This window comes from Dreissena polymorpha, chromosome 13 (genome assembly GCF_020536995.1).
Source record: "Dreissena polymorpha isolate Duluth1 chromosome 13, UMN_Dpol_1.0, whole genome shotgun sequence".
In the NCBI taxonomy this organism is placed as follows: Eukaryota; Metazoa; Mollusca; class Bivalvia; order Myida; family Dreissenidae; genus Dreissena; species Dreissena polymorpha.
In genome coordinates, this window is record NC_068367.1 from 68,219,157 (window position 1) to 68,235,441 (window position 16,285).

Here is a 16,285-nt window from a genome sequence, read left to right on the forward strand (position 1 = left end):
GAGCCTTTGATAATTTTTGCTATGGCGGCTCTGGGAGTCCATATTGTAATGCCGGTCCGTCTGGTGGCCGTCAGACGGTGCCAACATCACAAATTTCCTACTGAATAAAGAAAATAAAGACTGCATAAATTAAAATATCGCTTTTTATTAACACAAAAGTCATTTCTCAAGTTTCATATTATTTCTGTTTTCTTATGTAATTCGTTTCTTAGCCTAAAAGAAAAATCAAGTCATCTAACCTCGTTATTCATGACCATTTCCAATGAGTGCCAAAACGCAACTAAAACCAAACGACAGTTTGGCCCTATTTATACTCGTAGTAAAGTGACGTCATACGCATGTTTCAATGAGTGCCGTCACATGACTAAGCAAATCTTCAATGAATGACATATGATGACGTCATATAATAGTAAACATTCAAGATGGCAGAAAAGAGAAAATACCGCGAAATACTTGCGAGTTAAATGTAATTTATGACAAAGGTAATCATCATAATATGATGAATTAATAAATAATATGCAAAAACTTCACAATATATCATTATATTGATTGTACTAGAAAACATTTAATAAATAGACAATAAACAATGATTTATTCATGACATTGACAATCGTACTATGTGTACATCGTAACTGACTATTTAAAGGTAATAATAGGCATTGACATAGGTCATAGCAACATGCACCATTTCTTAAACACAATCGCAAATATGCGCCCAAATTTCGTGCGCATCACTAAACAGACGTCGATCGTTACCAATTAAGAAAAGCGATGAATAAACTTCATTAAGTTTACCTGAATGGCAGCCTACGGACGTTATCCTTGGCATGCAACCTAAAAAATCACGACGATATTTCAACACACTATTCTTGCTGTCATTAACATTTTGAAATTTCGAACAGTGTTAATATTCGACGACTCAAAACATCGTTATCGACTTAGGGGGTACATCAAATATCACAATGTGGAAAATATTGGTGTAATGCGACCTATCCGATAGCGACACGTTTTGTCGGCAACATGGCAACAGTTCCCGATATGGTGGATAGAGCGTACGAAAGAATAACAAAGTATATAGAAAGCAATTATTTCTTGCTTTAATGGTACCATTTGCATGAGTTTGTGATTTAGACCGGTAAACATTGATACGTTTTTTGCAGTATCAGTGTTCCTTAGCCTTTGCAGTGGTGATGAAATATTGCACCTTTGGACAATAGACGGCCCATTAAAACTCTCAGTAACCCTTTGGGTTATAAAGCTGAGAGTTGAATTAGTGCAACAAAAATTACTATTGGAAGTCAGGTCTTAAAATGTGCTTGAGATTTTAGTTATTTTTTACTGTACACCAATCACCGAGGAAAGCGCACACACCGCATAGCCGAAAAGGCGTATTCATTTGAAATAAAGATTAATAGCATTTGGCTTACCGGGTAAACAGATCTACTATTCCTTCACGAAAAATACAAAAACGATGCCATCATGGAAGTAAGTTCCAACTAATCTCATTTAAAACGGTTAAGCTCCCGTATACGCACCCCCCCTCACTGCTTTATAAACTGCTTTTAAACCTTCGCCCTCATACTTCATAATACATGTAGTCTTAGCTACACTCTGCCAATTCGTGCGACACAAATAACTTAAACTGAAGATGAACATGTGGTGGCCTACTGAAGGCATATCTATAACGACGCTTGCCAAACATGTTGTTATTTTGTAAAATGGCAATTATTATGATAAATTAAACACAACATCAAGTGTATATTACCATGTACATATTTATCCAAATTATGTAATGTGATTTTAGTACACCTTGCATTACAGTTACCCTCTGGCATGCATGATGATCATCGGGGGCTAGTTCTTTATGATAGCACTTCGTGAAATCTTTAAAACAAGGTATATTTGATATTTTGTATTTACTCGTCGTAAAACACACACTTGTTATATTATGTCTTTGGTGCATATGTTAGTTTTTAAATAGCTTTAGCGTATTTAACTACAGATTTCAATGGGGCTTTTAGTAATGTGCATTTTAGTTCTTTCCTGATATGTATAACAATGCTCTGGGGCTAAAACTATTTGATGCTAGCTTCTGAAATCTTGTAAACGAGAAGGAGAATGTGATATTTGTATTATTAATTTCATCGTCGCTCAGAACGTTTTTATTCTGTTGCTTTGTTGTATATGAAATAGTTAAGTTATAAATAAGAAATGGAATTGAAATGACATTTTATTAAATTGCTTTGTGATTTAAATTACAATGCATGAGGTTCATTACTATTTGTCAGTGTGAGGTTCGCCATTCAAACGGTTAAAACTTGTTTGCATGGCCTGTTCCAATCCAATTCCCCATTAAATTAAGAACAGTATCGTCTTATCTTTTTAGTAAGATAACACAGTTCTGATTACTTTTCGTCAGACATACATCGAGTACGGACAATGTTCCGAAGTGTGAAATTGTACGTGTTCATATTGTGTAACGTGGTAGCTTTGAATGCGCAAAAAGGTAAAAACGATTTGTTGAAAGTGTCGCTGTTTGTTATATACTATATAGGTAACATTTTTTTCTACAGATTTGCCCCATTGATAGCTTCCTGCGTTGTAAGTTTAAAAGAGTTTATTGTAAATGATTTTCTTATATGCTAAAAAATAGTGGATGTAAACAATAATTTATATTCTGATAATGTCTTCTTCTCCTTATGGTGTTATACTTCGTATACACATTTAAGTTGTATATATACATGTATATAAGTTTTATTATATGGTCCTTTACAGTGTGGCTAATGGCTCCGTTATGAGATGCACAACGAGAATTTTGAATGTGTTCTGCGTTCTTAATTCTTGATATCAAGAATGGGCCGATTTGAGCAACATATTTGCTACTTTGCACGATGTAATCAGCTAAGTCCGTCCTTGATGAAAACATCTTAGTACAAACAATTTCATCGTATACATTCCAGATAAACTTACTGCTCCGATATATTTTACATCAAAGGTGTAATCTTAACATTTCTGTAATCCCAAACAAATAATACGCGCCCACCTTTGTGTAATTAGCAAATAAAAAGGAACAATACGGATAGGTTAACACCAAACAAGCTTCCCAGTTTTCCAATAACTGTAAAAGAGCTGAAACTGGTAGTTTTTTCCAATCCTTGTTCATATGATTTTTGTTTCAACCAATTCTAAGTCAAATATAAGTTTTATCAAATTTGTTTTGTTAATTATATAGTAAATACTTTATTGTAAATCATATATGTTTGCTAATTAAGTTCTAACTTATTGTGCAACAAGAATATGATTGATTTTTGATGGCATATACCTTTCATTTTTCTTCGATTTGATTGTTTTTGCAAAGACTGTCCCAAGTACGAATGCTGTTTGTTGTGTAATGGTTATTAGCTGCTGAATAAAAATGTTCAATAAATACGCCGATATTATTTGGTTTTAGTTTTATTGGTACATTGGCATTGTGTGTTACGTTTGTTTCATGAATTCTCTTGGATTGTATTGGCAATTGGTCACTTGCTTTCAAGAAAGGACTTTCGGCTGAATGCAATGTATTATTTTATGGTAATATCTCGTGGGATTTAAAAGTTACTTGGTTTTTATTATTTAAACTGTAAAAGTTATCGTATTTCATAAGTGACTGGTCCAATATGTTTCGCCTGCGATCGAACAGACAACCCCGAGGATTGTCGGAGTTCTACGACATGTGAATCCGAAATGGTAAACAATAAAAATTATAATTATATTTGTAATGGTCACTGTGATTAACTATGAACACTATCTTATTGCAAACACAATCCCTATCGTGCACACCGTACAAAATGTGTATGGGTTAAAAGAATGCGTGTATTTTGTGTATTCGCAGTATAAAAGTAAATGGCATAACCGCATTATATAGAAAAAGGGAGAATACTCACCACATTATGTTTTGGTACTCTTTGTAGGCATGTAGTGTCCAGGAGATTATTGCTCCACATGGCGTTGTTTATTTCTGGTCTGGATGCGAGAGTTATGACGTATGTATACATTTATAGAAATCAAACTATTCTTAATGAGAACAGACCATATATTTATATGAAAATTAAATCAGCTTATTACAATTCTTAAGCTGTGAGCACTGTAATGGTGTTCTTGTAATGTCGCCTAATTTCCATCAATCCGAAAATTGTCCGAGTAAAGCAATCAACATTCGAGCAAAATTACAAGATAGCAATCTTTTAAGTGCCTTCTTTGTTTCGAGGTAGTTCGTTGGCTTTTACAACTTGAGGTCACGGGTTTTAATATCGCGTCAGGTAAACTTGTTAATGCAATTTTTTTTTTTAATTATTATCATAATTGTATTTTTAGACTATTCAAAATAGTAGTGTTTTTAATAAATATGCTTTTCATAAAATACATTAAATTATACAAAAAGCGGAAACAAGTCCTTTTATTTCCCAAAATGATTGTCCTGTATTTTACATTATATAATAAACGTGTTTTGATTCGTAAGTCCTTTCTGATATGTGTAGGGGGTTATGGAGGTTTCGGTAAATGACAAGTTCGGTAAATTGATTTATATACAACAACCTTTATTAGCATATAAGCATAATACAATGCTTTTTTGCCACAAAACAGAAAGTTACGCAGTGTGTGTGTTAAACATACATTGATTCAATATTCAATAAGAGAAGTTTACAAAAAACAGTAGTACGTACAGCAGTAATCAATATAATTATATCATCAACTGTAATACGAGGAAAATGTAGAATTATTTTAATTATACAAACATATTCAATGAAAAAAAATAAAATAATAAACTGCTGCGCCATGAGCGCATGATACGCCCGTCGTTCGCCAATGAAGTAGTAAGGTAATAAATAACCCTTTGAATCATTTTTGTACTTCAGTTTATTTAATGAAATCACGAAATTTTGACGAACAAAGTCGCATAACTCTGGAACGACAATTCAGAATTCCGTCAAAAATGAAAGGGGATCAGGGTTTATGAATATTAAGATTGTGTTAAAATTTGAAAAAAATCCATCGAAGGATATTTGAGCTACGGTAGGACATTCAATGAAATCACGAAATTTTGACGAACAAAGTCCCATAACTCTGGAACGACAATTCAGAATTCCGTCAAAAACGAAAGGGGATCAGGGTTTATCAATATTAAGATTGTGTTGAAATTTGAAAAAAATCCATCGAAGGATATTTGAGCTACAGTAGGACATTCAATGAAATCACGAAATTTTGACGAACAAAGTCCCATAACTCTGGAACGACAATTCAGAATTCCGTCAAAAACGAAAGGGGATCAGGGTTTATCAATATTAAGATTGTGTTAAAATTTGAAGAAAATCTGTCAAAGGATATTTGACGTAGCGTACGACATTAACAGACGGACGGACGGACGGACGGACGGACGGACAGACGGACGGACAGACGGACGGACAGACGGACGGACAGACGGACGGACAGACGGACGCGGGGTATACCATAATACGTCCCGTCATAGACGGGCGTATAAAAATTAACATGGCTATGTCTTGTAGAAGTTAACAATTATAACTGATTGTCTATATTATTACGCATTTCATTAGCATTGAAAATATATTTAGCAAGGCTTATTATGTCTCTTTTATTTGCCGACTGCATTAGAAAGTCAAATTTATTGAACGTTGGCCACCTTTGAAAATATGATTTTAAATGTTTCTTTCTAATTTCTCTATATAAAGGACAAACAAGTAGAAAGTGATACTCGTTTTCTATAGCGTGTCCGTTGCAAAACTTACATTTTCTATTATCGCGTAGTATGTTATTATAACGACCTCTTTCGATTTCTAATCTATGTGACGATAATCGAAATCGTGTAAGTGATGTTTTGTATTTCTTATTTGTTATAAAATCAAGATATGGTTCTAACTCAAAAGTGTGTTTAAATCTACAATAGCTCATGAGTCTAGGGGAATTATTTATTTCACTATACCAGCTTTGTTTGTAATTATCTAATAAACGTTGTTTAATTGTGTTGTAGATGAATGTTTGATCGGTTTGATTTATGATAGTTGTTTGATCCGCCCATATATTGCTTAACCCAAGCTCGTCAAGAGTGTTTCTTATGTGTGACGCCCAATTTCGATGGTTGTATGTGATATTTTGTTGTGCATCGTTAAATATCACAGAGTATATTGTTTTTGTTATACTGTTATCACTTGATTTAAGTATTTTTAACCAATAGCGGAATATTTGTAATTTGCGTATTATGTATAGCGGGTATCGTCCTAATTCTCCGTACATACCAGCTAGATTTGTAGATTTGTTTACTTTTAAGATTTTTCGAAGTAGTTTTGTATGTATTATTTCGATTTCTTTACCTTTCGTAAATCCCCATACTTCTGCTGAATAGTGTAGGGCTGGGGTGACTAGCTTATCAAATAGGTTTAATTGTTCGCGTGTTGAGAATTCGTATTGATTAATAATAGTGAAAAGTTTATGTAGAGATCTATTTCCGCGTTCTGCTAGTGTTTGGGCTGTTTTATACCAGTTACCATTCTTAAATAGTGTTATACCTAAGTACTTGAAAGATGTCACTATTTCTAATAATTCCCCGTAGAGGTAAAAGTTATAATTTGTATGGCGATTACTTTTTTCAAAGATCAAGACCTTCGTTTTACGTGTATTAATTTTAAGTTGAGATACTATGCAGTAATTTTCAATGTCATTCAACATTGATTGTAATGATGTTGGTGATGTCGAAAATAGAACTTGATCATCTGCGTATGATAACAAGAAAAACTTAATGTCGTTAATCGTTATAATTCCTTCTATGTTTGAGTTTATGTTCTCTACCATATCATTGACGAACATTAAAAAAAGTATGCTTGAACACGGGTCTCCTTGTTTTACTCCTGTATTAGATATTATATGATCGGATATTTGTGATTTCATTTTAACGGCTGCCTTAACAGAAGTATACATAGCTCGAAACGCGGATACAAATTTGGTACTAATTTTTTGCGATATCAGTTTTTGCCATAATAGTGCACGGTTTATGCTATCATAGCATTTAGCATAATCAATGAAAATGCAGTATAATTTTTGGCCCGAATTTAGTACTTTATTTATTAGACTGTTTAGTATAAAAATACAATCTACAGTACTTTTGCCTTTTTGATAACCGTATTGGAATTCAGATATTGATTTGTTCGATTCGCACCATTTGGTTAGTCGGTTTAATAACACTTGTGAATAAATCTTTGATATTATATTATTTAGGGTTATTCCGCGATAGTTTTCTGCTTGATTTGGGTCACCACTTTTATAAATTGGTGTAATGTAACCTAGTCCCCAATCTTTCGGGTAATTTCCACTTTCAAATATGTTATTGAATATATGTGTCAGATGTGGTTTTATGATGGTGTATGAAGCTTTGATTATTTCAGCTGGTATCTGATCCGGCCCGCTTGATTTTCCGTTGTGTTGTGTTGATAATGCTTGTTGTATTTCATTCTCTGTTATCGGGGAGTCAAGAAAATCATTTGTTTCGCTGTTGCTAGTGTTGTCATGAATATTGTCAATGTTTTCATTGGACATGTCGTTTATATCATTACTATATAAATTATTGAAATGTTCATACATGTTTTCTATATTGATGTTGTCGGGAATACTCGCGTGTTGTTTATGACATTTTTTAATATTTTTCCAAAAAAATTTAGGCTGTGTTTTAGCTATATTAGTTAACCGTGCCCCTTCTACGACTCTATAGCGGTGTTTTGCTTTTCGTCTTACATCGTTATATTTTGTTCTGTGCTGAATAAAATTGTGTCTGTTTGCATCAGTTTTACTTTTATTGAAAGCATTTTTTGCGTGTTTGAAATTGTCTTTTGCATTCTTACAGGTTGAATCGAACCATTGTGGTTTTTTATGTTGCCTGTTGTGCGAATTTATTTTTATTACTTTGCCGAATATGCATGCACTGTTTTCTTGAAGATATTTAGTCAAAATACTAGTTTTCTCATCTACCGTTTTATTTTCATCAAACAATGTATTTAAGTTTTGAATTGTATTTTTTATTAACGTATTAAATTCATTAATTTTAGATTCGTCATACACTATTTTTTTAGTTTCTGTTGTATTAGATTCATTAATATTAAATGGTGTCTTTTTGGTGTGATTTTTCATATTTAAACTAAAATATAGAGCTGCATGGTCAGAAAATTCTGTCCAGTCTAGAACTTCAAATTCTTTAACAAAATTCCGCTCGAGCGAATCCTTTTGCATTAATAAATAATCCGTTACACTGAGGCCACGTGATGAACTGAAAGTGTAATTCCCATGTTTATCTTGCGCTACTCGACCGTTGGCAATAATGTGACTGGTGATTTTGCACATGGAGATCAAAGCGCGACCTTGAATGTCAATCACGTGATCTTGATTCATGCGTTTAGGAAAACTCGTGGGCGTAAAGTAAGAGTTGTTTGTATTTAAAGTGGTATCGCCATCTAAATGTTTGTCATATTCTAATATGTCTGATAAATTCCCAGTTCTTGAGTTTAAATCTCCAACAATGTATGTAAGGCCTAAATTACAATATTTTTCGATGCCTTTTTCTAATTCCTCAAAAAAATCAAAATCTTTGTCTTTTAATACTTTTGAAGTGATAGGTGGAATGTATGTACAACATAAGTATACATTTTTATCAAAATCAAACAGTGATTGATCTAATTTCAACCATACTATTCCATAATTATCTTTTTCTGCAACAGTTATTTTATTTTTAAATGTTGTTTTATAATAAATTGAAATACCTCCGGCTTGACGACCTTTTTTAATCCCATATGATTTATGTCCATAAATGTGTTCACTAAGATAGTTTTGAATTTCGATGTTTGTTGATTGCGTTTTGCTTGTCCAAGTTTCACTTAATACCACAAGGTCGTAATCGCTGATTAATTGTAGAAAGTCACAGTCATTTATTTTTCTATTGAGTCCGTTCACATTCCACGAGATGATTTTGAACTTCTCAGTGTCCTACATATTAACTTCCCGGAAGTTCCCGTCCGCTCCTCTGGATAGTAGTTTCGGTCCCGCCCATTTTGTTGTTCTACCGGCTGCTCGTTCCCGGTCTACCAAGTGCTGCTTGTTGCGTCTTTTCTCTAGGGTCCCCCTCGTTTGTTGGATACCGATGCCTTGATGGAGTGCTTTCAGGTCTTGGCTCCGCTCAATTGCTGTTTTTCGCACCAGCTCTCGATCTTCGTAAAGATGGAATTTTGCTACAATAGGTCTCGTTTTAGATGGTTTACTCTGACCTATTCTGTGTACTCTGTCAAGGATGATATTTTTGTCGATGTGGAGAACTTCTTTAATGAGCGTTTTAATAATTTCGTCACAGTTTTCTTGGCTTGACGTTTCCGCAATACCATGAAACAGAAGATTTTCACGTAAGCTATGAAATTCAAGTTTGTCGGTAGCTTCATCAATCTGGGTGATTTTTTTGTCATATGTGTGTAGTGTATCTTCGATTTTCGTCACCTTTTCATGAAAATCTTTGATTTGGTTTTTCGACTCCGTTAACGTTTTCTTTGTCATTTCAAATTGTTCGTTAAAGAAATTTAGACTTGTTTCAATGGAATTTACTTTTTCTTCGAGATATTCAACTCTTTTGATCATTTTGTTCATGCACTCTTCAATTTTATCGATTTTTGATACTTGCGTTTTGATCTTTTTCACGTCCTCGATCATTTCGGATGCCCACATCGGAGGTACCTGACTGCCTTGACTGAAAGTCCCAAATTGATTGCAGGGAGGGGATGCGATTCCAAACTGCGTTCCGTATTGTGGTGCTCCCGGAAAATTCATATTCCAATTATATTCAGGGATATGATATTGCGAACTGTTAACTGTGCTACCAAATGTAAAATGCGTTGGCGTAGTTGACCTGTTTACACGTTTCGCTTCGTCGTCGTTGTTTACACTCGAGTTTGAACCTGTTTGACAGGTTTTAATGTGCGGGAATCCCGTGCTCGCTTGTTCAGTTTCAATAGGTGATATTGTTTTTCGTTTAGAACTTAAATTTTCCTTTTTACCTTCTTTTGAGTTTTTACTTTTCTTTGGAGACATTTAGCATGGATGTTGCGCTTCATATTAGTCCAAATTTTACTCACTTCATTGCATTAAATCCATTTAAATTTTAACATTTTGTCACAGCTACGAATTTCACGTCTTCACACACGCGCATGCGCAAAATATAGTAAAAGCCGTGGAGGTTTCGGTAAATTTATTTTATAGAGGAGGTATACCTACAACGAGGTGTTAATGACACCTATTATTGGCTTACAATAACATTAGGGGCATTTATTTGCAAACTGTGGATTAATTTTGATGTACATTAATTGAGTTGTTTGGCACTAATTAAATTATCTGTTTAAATGTACGGACTTGATTTTATCAAATTAGAGATGTTTGCAAAGTGTTATTATTAATTATCCAGGCTTGCAACCTATTAATATTCTAATCGATGGAGGTAAATTATATATTAAGGTCATGATCGTTTTGTATTTTATATATGTTTTTAAACAATTAGTTGATAAAAACCTTAATTAAAGCGTATTAGTTAAAAAAATATAATAATGTGGCTCTTACAAGAGGTGGCCTCCACGTGGCAAGAGCTGGGCAACATATTCATTATGTTGGCAAACTACCTCAGGTTTGTATAATGATTAAGTTTCGGTGGTTTAAAATACTAAGATTAAATATGTTTGTTTCGTATATAAATAAATTTCTCGCTTCTTTTTCCTACAATCAGTTCAGCACATAAGGTATTATTCTTAAAATAATATAGACATATATGTTTAGATCGTGAACATGCTTTAACACTGGTGGCCGAGTTTATGGTTGAAATGTAACATTAAATTGAATAGTGTCGTACATGTATCTCATTTGTATTAGAAATGTAATTAAATTAAATCAGCATGCGGAAAATCTGAATGATAATAATGTGTCGTATTAATATTGTAGTGTGTCAAAAATGTATCTAATTAATATGTGATTACTCCCTCATTTTTTTTAAATGACATGAAATATTCAAATATATATTGTATCCAAGGTTTAGTTGTTGCTTATTTATAATATATGGTAAATAAAACGGATTACAAAGTAAATCAGTTATTATTTTTTTATTGAACCGATTTGTTTAGGCAAAAAATGATATCAGTTATTTTGGCCGTAAAACCCATTGTTCCAGTACAGTAGCCAGGTGCTGTGTATTAATTTGTTAAGATAATGATCATCACAGCAGCTTGCTGTTACACAGTGTATTCATTCGGCTGGCGTTGTGTTAGATGTCATTTTTATCAGTTTTCAATTATGTGTATCTCTTCGTTTAACTCAACGTTCAATGGCACGCGCACTAAACATAATTATAAAACATAACGCGTATCATTATATTACTTTTTATTAATTACTTACACGTATTAAATTTTATATATTGTTTTTTCTTGTGTTTTTCTCAACCAGAAAGAAATAATAAAACATATAAATAAATATAAAATTCAACATGAACTCATTTTTATTAAATCATATCTTACAAGAAACTTTTTAAAATAGCATTAAACTTAATTGAAGAGCTTACATTGATTCCGCCATAAATCATTATTTCTTTTTACTATTATGTTACTATTATGTTATTTAAATAAAAGCACCAATTTAAAAAACAAACAACAGTATTTCGTTATTTAAATCGTAAAATTAACCAAAAATTTCCTAACAGAATTCGTTTTTCAGAGGTAGCTCATTCATTTCCTTAATTCTTTACCATAGCATAGCATTAATTACTCAACTCAAAATTAATCCACAGTTTGCAAATAAATGCCCCTAATGTTATTGTAAGCCTATAATAGGTGTCATTAACACCTCGTTGTAGGTATACCTCCTCATTAAAATCAATTTACCGAAACCTCCACGGCTTTTACTATATAAATCAATTTACCGAACTTGTCATTTACCGAAACCTCCAGCACCCTGTGTAGGTACACTGCGTACATATTTTTTGTTACCTTATAACCTGACTATTAACTATCGGTAGTTTTCACATATATAAACATGTGTTTGCACGATAGAACTATGCTGTAGAAAATGTAGGTAATTATTAAAACTATTGCTTTGGTGAGCCAAATAATCTTAGAATTATGAACTATTTCATACCCAACTGCGTTTGTTAACACATAATGCAATACATGTTTTCGTTCATATTAAATATTTTATGTAGTTAATATTATGATAGCTGTAAATGAAATAAGCATGGTTTCTCCAAGGCTAAAAGGGCATGTCGCTGGTTGTCATTTTTTAACTTCTTTTGAGCAGTTACTTTTTTTGTTTATCAATGTGTTACGAATGCATTTTCAGTAGCAGTAAGCTGCACTAACTTCCTGTTTTAAATTGTTTATTTTGAAAGTTCACAAAAATGCAATATTGCTGAAAAGAAATCAACTGATTTAAGTTGTTTAGTTATCTCCTTCTTAATTGAAATACTTATTTGTTTCGAATCAATATTATATGAGCACAATTAGCAAAATGTACTATGAAAAAAAAACAAAAAAAACACCATTTTGCAAAATTTCGAAACAAAGGAGTTATACATTAACAAGACCAGATAAATTTCTATTTACAATGGTCCAGTTTGAATGTGCAATCTGACGAAACTGACGAAGATCTGAGTCCGTATTCACCAAACCTTTCTTAGACTTAAGACTATACAATAGATTTAGAATCAAATTGTCGTTAGCTGAATCTTCTACAAGAAGAAAGATGAAGATAAAGGCAGCGGATGCCGTGGTTGCCTCAATTAAAGTACTTTAATCTTTGAATAATGCTGTTAAGAGAGTATTCTTGATTCTCTCACTTAAGTCGAAGAATAATGTGGTGAATACGGGCCCTGTACACATTCTAAGTGATTTATATGAACCCATCATGTATCCATTGATTATATTTTGTTAGCCACAGCGTAAAACAAATAGAACACACACGTTTAACTATATCCTTTATCCCATAATACATAACTAAGGTCCTAATTTTTTTAAACAAAATACTTTTTCCGAACAAATAACAGAAAATCAACATGCCGTAGTACAGTTATTACAGTTCCAACCCCTTAACGGTGCAATTTCTATTTAGTACCGTTGGTATCTCTCTTGCACATTTGTAATTACTTTTAAATGTAGCTGTTGCAACAGTTGTTTTATATGAATTTGTGAATGAATCTTATTATATATTTAGTTATGCGAAGGAATGGCAGAAGCTACAAGCAACGTATTTGTGGTTGGCAAGAGAAGCACGAATAGATGCGCATATTGTTGCAGCGTTGATCTCTGTAACGGAAATTGTTCATGTTGGTATATAAGAAATTCAATTTGAAATTACTCATGGTAGTAAATCTGAAATTCTATTGGAAATTGTTCATGTAAGTAAGTCTGAAATTCTATTTGAAATTGCTAATCATGGTATATCTGAAATTCTATCGGACATTGTTTACGTTAGTACATGTATATCTGAAATTCTATTTGAAATTCTCCATGTCGGTATATCAGAAATTCTATTGGAAATTGTTCAATGTTAGTATATCTCAAATTCTATTGTAAAGTATTCATGTTAATATATCTGAAATTCTAATCGAAATTGTTCATGTTAGTATATCTTAATTCTATAGCACATTATTCATGTCAGTATATCTGAAATTCTGTTGGAAATTGTTTTAGGTTAGTATATCTAAAATTCTATTTAAAATTGTGTATGTTAGTATGTCTGAAATTGTTTTGGAAATTGTTCATGTTAATATATCTGGAATTCTATTGACTATTGAGCAACATGATATAGCATTATTCATGATAAAATAACCTAGGTTTAAGAGGAAATGTACTACTTTCATTTCCATAGTCAATGCTTCCTTAATAATGCTTCCTTAATGTAACAAAATACTTGAAAGAACGGGGAGGGTTAAGGAAACAGTACTTTTAATTTAACATAATCTTACTGGTTTTATTCATAACTGGAACTCTATTCCTAGCGATATGCTGATACCGACATTTTCTATCTAACTAACCAGAGATACAAAAATCGTTGACATGTGTCGTATAAATATACACATGTATCAATAAATAAACTCCAGAAAGGTGAACAGGAGATGTATGGCTAGTCTTCCATCTAGGGCAAGTGTCCAATAGATATATCGCTAGTCTTCTATCTAGGGCAAGTGCCCAATAGATATATCGCTAGTCTTCTATCTAGGGCAAGTGGATATATCGCTAGTCTTCTATGTAGGGCAAGTGTCCAAAAGATATATCACTAGTCGTCTATCTAGGGCAAGTGTCCAATAGATGTATCGCTAGTCTTCTATCTAGAACAAGTGTCCAATTACCAAAACAATACAGGACTGTTAATACATCCTCTCATAAAACATCAACAATAATTATAGCCTGGCCCATCTTTTTCGAGAGTGCAATACAAAGAATTGATGGTTAAAACCAGTTGAAGGCCACGCTGAAACCTCTTAGACAAGCCCATCGTTATCAACATATAACATTGGATCTATCAATGGCGCTCATGTCTACTGAAATGAAAAAAAATACATAGTGTAACAAAAACTTTTATTAGGAGGCTTTTGCGATAGAAGTTCCGTAAAACATGTCATCAACGTTGATTCGGTTTTATTCGTATTTTTTCCGATGATCTTGTTATGAAAATGTGAATACAAACAGCAACGATCTCTTTCAGATTGATCTTTGTGTATAATACATATTATAACTGACACAAGTCTTTTTTCAGCTTTTGTAAACCTTGCTTTCCACAAACCTGCCTACCAGAGCTCGGTCCATTCTTCGGGCGGGACGGCTGACCGCGCGGTGGATGGGGACACTACCAAGAATTATTTCACAGGGCAGTCATGTATGTGCACGGCCGATGGAGAGCATTACCCGTGGTGGGCGGTAGATCTGGGACACGAGTTCCACGTTACCAACGTTAAACTACACAACAGAGATGATGCTGATGATGGTAAAGCATTTAATTATCATCTATCTCTTAATTCATTAGTTCTCTTTTATAACTCGTCCGAGTGTTACCACATATGTACAAATTGATTATTACCACGTTGAGTTGTGTACATCGTCCGCCTGTCCTTATGATTCGGGCTGATTAAGGGTAGTTGATGTTTCTACCTAATATAAGTTGTCTACACATAAGACCTAGATGTTAATGATTAGTGCGGTACTGATCAGAATTAAATCTAGTTGCATGCAATCTCAGATAGTGATAATGTATGTAAACATGATATTCACTGATCAACATATTGATATACATACTAACTGGTTTGAATGTTTTCAATGATAAGAATGAAAGTATCGTTATTCTGTAAAATATGTAGCAAAAGATAAACTAGCGTTGAATACAAATATTTATTCAGCGACCTGGTGACAATAGTCAACATTATTATTTTTAATCATTATAATGTGTTTCTATTGAAGGACGTTCTATTCATCTGAAAGTGGAGATCAGTAATGTCAACGCAACTCTGCTGCCTAAGGATTCACCACTTTTCCAAACGTGTGGCACGTACGTTGGCCATAGCTCCGATGGAAATACGGTGACAATCGACTGTCCCAGGAATACTGTAGGCCGCTGGGTGAGGGTCCAGCAAACAGATCCAAATTACGAGTGGCTTCAGTTGTGTGAAGTTGAAGTGTTTGGCCTCTAGAAAACTCAAAGCCTGTGCATTTGCGTTATTTCGCCAAATAAAATATCGAAATTCGTGTTAACTACATGTACTTCGAAAAAAAGGCAAAACGTTCTTTTAAAATTGTTTTCGTCTTTCAAATATACGGATGCAATTTAAGCTGGATTCTCTGCAATCTAATGATTAATCACAACAATGGTGTCTTAAGCCTGTGTGAAAAGCAGCCGAACCTCACAAATAAGTATAAAGCTCGTTTGCAGACGATGATACCATAGCAATCCAAATCAAATAGAACAAAAAGGAAAATAATCCATTTGTATTACACTTTTTAATCCAATGGTTGACATCTACTCAAGCAACTGAATTTTCACACGAGTATGTACAATACAATTCATACAGACGGACAGCCCTCACAATAAACTCAGAATTTATACATACACAGCGGTAGAGTCAAGTACCTTCGCTTGTATTCGTTTATTCCCCACCTTTATAGTTAATATATTTAAATGTCGGAACGACATTTTTCATAATGAGGGGATGGGGAGTATGTCACAGAATCAATGTGTA

The 16,285-nt window shown here is 33.4% G+C and overlaps 1 protein-coding gene across 1 annotated transcript; it reads left to right on the plus strand.

Moving 5' to 3' along the window:
• Positions 1–419: 419 nt before the first annotated feature.
• Positions 420–15,800, plus strand: LOC127855920 (pentraxin fusion protein-like). The gene is made up of 8 exons (XM_052391834.1): positions 420–482; positions 1,822–1,896; positions 2,420–2,506; positions 3,647–3,729; positions 3,954–4,025; positions 13,267–13,378; positions 14,812–15,039; positions 15,510–15,800. Exons 3-8 carry the CDS (start codon positions 2,440–2,442, stop codon positions 15,737–15,739), a joined length of 792 nt encoding a protein of 263 aa, XP_052247794.1. The 5' UTR covers positions 420–482; positions 1,822–1,896; positions 2,420–2,439; the 3' UTR covers positions 15,740–15,800.
• Positions 15,801–16,285: the final 485 nt, after the last annotated feature.